The 6,532-nt window shown below is 40.1% G+C and overlaps 1 protein-coding gene across 1 annotated transcript; it reads left to right on the plus strand.

Moving 5' to 3' along the window:
• LOC110389809 lies at positions 1,576–3,948 on the plus strand. The gene has a single exon (XM_021380762.1). The coding sequence runs from the start codon at positions 2,019–2,021 to the stop codon at positions 3,042–3,044; it is 1,026 nt and encodes a 341-aa protein (XP_021236437.1). The 5' UTR covers positions 1,576–2,018; the 3' UTR covers positions 3,045–3,948.

Raw genomic sequence — 6,532 nt, forward strand, 5'->3', positions numbered from 1 at the left:
CTGTTCTTTTTGGGGAATTAAAAACAAATATTACAGTCCACTTTGGAGACACCACAGAAACAATAGCTACACTAAATCACATGTGTCAGCTTAAGTCATCATTACAAAATAAAAGAACTCATTGAATTATAGAGGATTATCTTCTCATTTTATATTGTAGTCTTATACTGGCAAATTCCAAAATTCAAATCTGTATAAAGCAGTATCACAGATGGATTTGAGCAAAATCAAGCAACGTATGCTGAAAAAAAAGAAATGTAAGATTTAAAATTACTTAAAGATAGCCAAGACAGAGAAACTCCTTTGGCTCAAATGATACCATAGTAGTCAGCTTAAATTATGGAGCAGAGACAGAGAAGATACAAAGATAGAAGAGAAATTTTAGGTGAAGTTGGACTGAAATTTAACATAGTGACACTGACAAAACATCTCAAAAAATAACACTTTGAGGTTGATTAGTAGGTCAGTCTAAGCGCAAAGCTGAGGAATGGTCTGGAAGATGAAGCTGATGCAGAGATATTTTCTGGATAGAGACAACCGTCTGGCTACAATACCTCAGTCTCCCTGAAGCTGAGATAATGCAGATTTATGAAGACTATAAAGAAGGAATAGCAACAGTCCAGATAAGAAATGATTAATGTATGACTGAGGATTTCAGCAACAGAAAGGTCAATATAATGTCAAATGCAGGCAAAATTCTGTAGGCGGCAAATTTACAGAAAATAAAGAATATAAAAAATATTTATTTCAGGACCAAGATTTTTCACAGGAACTTCTTTTATCCTATTATAAAAACTAAAAAGACTGAAGACAGTCAGATGTTTAAAGAAAGGCAGTTTTTTTTATCTTAGTTTTAACACTAAGATAATGAATATTGTGGAAGATTCACTACTTAGAATAACAGTGAAGATGAATGGCCAGTCACTGATTAAGTATGAGACTCATCCCTGGTTTTTTTGATACAGAAATAGAACTATCTCTAGAGGGAAAAGTATGGAAGGAGGTAACAATGGAAAAATATGGAAACAATATAATAAAATTTAAATTCAGGAAGATAAACCAGTAAAAATGATTAATTCAGAAAAGAAAAAACACAGTGTCTAACTACTTGAAATAAATAGCATCGGCAGTACTCAGAAATCCTTGTTTTATTAAAAGACATGCAAATCTACAAATTGATGTACATCATCATGTGCTTGACAGTCAGATTATATGGATTTTTGGAATTGATAGTAGTACTAGCTAATGCTCAGAATTGCATACCTCACTCAATGCGAGAAAATTACTTTTGATATAGGTGGAAGATTTTCTTGTGTAAAATGCAATTTTAAACACTTTAGTCAACAGGCATGTAGAAAACATAAGCTAGCACATGTGTATTTGTGCACTGTTAGTTTCATAAATAACAGTATGTGGCATCAAGTCCTTGGTCTACCTGCAGTTCAGGACGGAGGACATTATTTCCTGTGCATGCTGGCAGCATCTAACTGGTAACACCATTAACAACAAATGAAAGAGATAGATTATAGCTTCCTTCTTCCATTTTCAATATTTGCTTCTGCAATCTTAGCATACGATGATGCTTTATAATCATGTGTAGTAGGCGGCAACCGAAGGTACGGGATGGGACGCGCTAGGACCTCCCCTGCCCCAGAGGTTGTGGGTGTAGACGAAGCGAACAAAGAGATAAGGGAGATAAGGAAGGATATATAAGACTTTGTAACGGGGCAATAAACTCCATTTTGCCGCTCATCATATTGGTGTGTGCACGCGTCAGGATGGCCAGGGACTAGGTGTTAGTCCTTGCAAACAGGGTACAGTTTACGAACGGAATATCTGGTGCTGAGTAGTCAGCATTTGGTGCCCCGTGCGTGGAACTGCGTCACCCTGTTGTGGTGTGGCTGGCACCTGGCCTACGCGTGAGGAGTGTCCACGCGTGGAAGGCGGGAATCGCACTTGCCTGCGGTTTCGAAGTAGGGTCGCCACAGAAGGCCGGTTCGGCGTTTAGAACTTCAGCCATGGAGCAAGTTATTAAGGTACTGCTTCAGTTTTGTAAGGATTATTGCGGTAAATCAGCCCCTTCTAAGAAGGAGATAGCTGCTGTGTTATCACGGCTAGAAAAGGAGGGCTGCCTGGCAACCCCGGAGGCAGTGCTCAATAATGGGTTGTGGGATTCTTTTACTATGAAACTCGCCCAACGGGTTATGTCCTCGCCCAAGAAAGATAAGAATCTGCTAAAAAACTGGGGACTCATCCTGGGGGCGTTGAAGGCAGCCAAGGAGGATAAGGAAACACAGTATACGGCACAAAAATTGGTGGGGCTTGCGGGTCGTGTGGGACAGGGTGGGAGTTTGGAAATGGAAAGGGGGGAGGTGCGTGGGGTTTGCGCTTCCCCCACAGATGGCCGAGGATGTTCTCCTGCCACCGAGGCGCCGCCAGAGCCCAGGAACAATCAACGGACAATGCCCCGGTCGTTGAATAATCCTTATCTGACTGCCTCAGCTGCCCTGAAGGAATCCCCACCTCCCTACCCCCGCTGGAATTTGTATCCTGCCCTGCCGGATGAGGGTGGGGGAGGGGGTGGCACAACGCTGCCATATAAGAGAACTAACAGAGTGGCCAGGGAGGAGGGGAAAGCTAACGCTGCGGCGCGGACAGCATCCCCCCCGGAACAATACCAAGGCGGTGGATCGGCGCTGGCCAACCCCCCGATGTCAGTCACTGCTGAGGAATGCGAAGGGGGCGGGACCGATGAGCGTACTCTGAACGCGGATTGGTCAGAGATAGTGCAGGGCTGGACTGCACCACCCACGTCTCCGCCCATGGAGATGCCCAGGGTCAGCACTCTGTGGGATGTCCAAAAGTCAATAGGTGCTGGGATAGCTCCGTTGGCAGAACATGATCAGTTAAAGGGATCGGACCTCAGGTGTGATGTTCATGTATCATCAGACACCTGCCAAGGGGCAGTGGTTTGGCAGGATTCAAACAATGCTTGGAAAAACTGCTGTCCTTATCGATCGGACAGTCAGTGTGCAAATGCTTGAATTAAGGGCTGTAATTATTTTGCATATTCGTAGTTACTCGGACGTGCCAAGTCTTTTTACCATCAGGAATGCCATGGCTGACAGAGCAGCCAGCACACTTGTCTTTACAGTCACGATAGATACTTCCTCCTCTGTTATCGTGGCCATACAGCATGCGAAGTCCAACACTACTGTCATGATCCTGCCTAGCTAAATTAAGACTGGCAATGGCCCTTGCTTTACTTTTCGCTCTACACAGGACAAGTTAGCCTTGTGGGGAATTTCTCATACCACAGGTATCCCCAGTAACTCTCAAGGGCAAGCCATTGTGGAATGTGCTAATCGTCTCCTTAAGGACAAGTTATGTGTCCTTGGGGAGGGAGAAGGATACAGGGGGAAGACACCTGTCAGCAGGCAAGCTGAGATACTAGCAAAGGCTCTTTATGCATTGAATTACTTCAAACACGGTAACAACGGATGAACCCCGATGCAGAAGCATTGGCAGCCTGAGATCATAAGTGAGAGACTGGCCCTATGTGGGTTCCAGCACGATACATTCGGCCTCATCTCAAGGCAGAAAATAAGTGGGATTGTATGTTTCTTGCTTATTGGCATTGTTTCATGATTTGTTGTATTATAGATACTATAGTGTGTGATGAAAAAGGCTGCACTACTCACTGGATGGTATTATAATAACAACCTTAGTAATGTATGGCTAAGCAGGTGTTTTTCCTGTGTTAGCCATGCAGCCTCAAGAATTAGGATTATTAGGCATAATTTAGGTTACTGTGTGCTGCTTCTACTTCAGTAGTAGATAGAATGTGAATTCACAGGATTTGATGTTACCAGTGTTAGGATTTATGGGAATAGCTCTTTTAGTGTACTTTTACCACCTCATTGTCAGTAATTCTTGGTTATGATGTTATTAGNCGTCGACTAATACCCCTAGGTCCGTTTCCTCCATACAACTTTCCAGCCACTCTGCCCCAAGCCTGTAGCACTGCCTGGGGTTGTTGCGGCCAAAGTGCAGGACCCGGCACTTGGTCTTGTTGAACCTCATCCCGTTGGCTTCAGCCCAGAGATCCAGCCTGTCCAGATCCCTCTGTAGGGCCTTGCTACCTGCAGGCAGATCAACACTTCCTGCCAGCTTGGTGTCATCTGTAAACTTACTGAGGGTGCTCTCAGTGCCCTCATCCAGGTCATCAAAAAAGATACTGAAGAAGACAGGCCCCAGCACCAATCCCTGGGGAACACCATTTGTGACTGGTCACCAGCTGGATTTAACTTCATTCACCACCACTCTCTGGGCCTGGCCCTCCAGCCAGCTCCTTACCTGGCAAAGAGTGTCCCTGTCCAAGCCAAGTTAGTCCATAAACTTCATCAAGCCAGTGGGGCTTGACATTTCACTTGCTTCCACCACACTTAGAAGTTTCTTTCATTCAAATCCTTAGGTAAACTGGAAATCTTATATCTTCTATCATTTAATTTTCCGATTTATCATTATTTCCATCTTTCTTACTAGAAAAATTCTCTCTGTTACCATGTATAGATATTATACATAACCTTATCTTGAAATCATGGTAGTTTTTTATCAATAGGGAAAAAAAGCCACCAAATTACCATCACGTTTCCACAATGGTTGTGCTAAACCTACTAAGTTATAATTACAGATAAAATTTCCTTCCATTCACAGAATCTTATTTAATTTTTTTTTTAAATCTGACTGTAGATAGTTTATGAATGAGGTGATCACCCAAGCCTCTGCATTGATGCTTGATTTAAATGTATATTGTGCTACCTCTAGAGAAATCACACAATCTTAATTTCTGGTACTTTTTTCCTTTTCTTACAATTCATCATGTTCAGCTTTCTCCCTTTTAATCAGAAGAGTCAGCCAACTATTCTCATAGTGTTATGTGATTATTTGAACATGAAAAGTTACGGTGACCTTGCCATTATAAAAAAAAGAACACACAATGATTTTTAAGCTGTCAGCCTATCTGTAGTTGAAGAGTGTTCACCAGATACTCAGGACTCATATTCTAATGACAAATAAACTTCCAGAAATCTATTCCTTCATACTTCTATCACACTCATTTGTCATTTGCTAACTCTCTGAGATGTTCCAGACTTGACCTTGTCCCTGTTTTCTGTTTCTATTCTCTCTATTACTTTTCTACTGGCAGCTTTCATACATCACGTGACGTTTTGTACCTCATTGAAAAGCCAGGGTGTTTCATAAGTATAGCTCCCTGGATTATAGCTTCCTTATTAGTTTAAATAGCTACAGAGCAGCTGTTCAAGTTAAATCACGCAGTAATTCATAAACTCCCTTATTTAAAAAAATAAGTACTATAGTAATACACCTATTTGCTACTTCAATTTGCATGTCAATATTTTACAAAATAAAACAAAACAAAACAAAAAACAGAATTCACATTATAAATTATTCTTGTTATGAAAATTAACCTTATTATGGCACAGAGGGGAGTTCATCAAAAAGAATATCCATACTTGGGATTTTATAGTTTTTTATTTGGCATTCAAAATGTGGCTAGTAGAAAAAATGGAAAGAAAACTTTCAAAGAATAAATCAAAGCAGGAATATCCTTTTTGATTTGTTAGAAAGTGAGATTCCCCAAGTTTGCCCTAAAGTGAGCACTGAGATTAATTTAAGGCTTGATATTAGTAGGAGGTGGTTTTGACAGACTCAACCTTATTCTAAAATGCCACATTCTTATTACCTTAGAATGTTTTGTTGCTTTTATGAACAGAAAAATGGTCAATTTCTCAGTTCAGACAGGAATTAGTCACAAAAATATCCGCATTAGAAAAACCCTGTAAAGATATTAATAGTGGGATTCAGAATTATTATTCAATTTCTTTTTTTCATTTTTTCCTACTTCTGTGGAACATTTCTCACAATTTGTTTCATGCTTCCTACCAAAGAATTTTCATTTTTAAAAATCACTACTTGGCCTAAAGATTCTGAAATTGTCCTTCCACAATCACAAAACATATATATATTACTTGTTTGGATCTTCTGTTCTTGTGCCTAATACTCATAAAGTAAGTGCAGTAGATGTGTTTAAAATACATTGGCATGTAACTACACAAATCTTCAAATTTCTGATGTAGATATAGATTTTATATTTCCATATATAAAATCATAATGTACCCTCACTGTTCTTTTTGGGGAATTAAAAACAAATATTACAGTCCACTTTGGAGACACCACAGAAACAATAGCTACACTAAATCACATGTGTCAGCTTAAGTCATCATTACAAAATAAAAGAACTCATTGAATTATAGAGGATTATCTTCTCATTTTATATTGTAGTCTTATACTGGCAAATTCCAAAATTCAAATCTGTATAAAGCAGTATCACAGATGGATTTGAGCAAAATCAAGCAACGTATGCTGAAAAAAAAGAAATGTAAGATTTAAAATTACTTAAAGATAGCCAAGACAGAGAAACTCCTTTGGCTCAAATGATACCATAGTA

Source organism: Numida meleagris, chromosome Z (genome assembly GCF_002078875.1).
Source record: "Numida meleagris isolate 19003 breed g44 Domestic line chromosome Z, NumMel1.0, whole genome shotgun sequence".
NCBI lineage: Eukaryota > Metazoa > Chordata > Aves > Galliformes > Numididae > Numida > Numida meleagris.

What these genes read in the sequence shown, in the direction of transcription:
- LOC110389809 (XM_021380762.1), top strand. Translation starts at nt 2,019, where the DNA reads ATGGAGCAAGTTATTAAGGTACTGCTTCAGTTTTGTAAGGATTATTGC.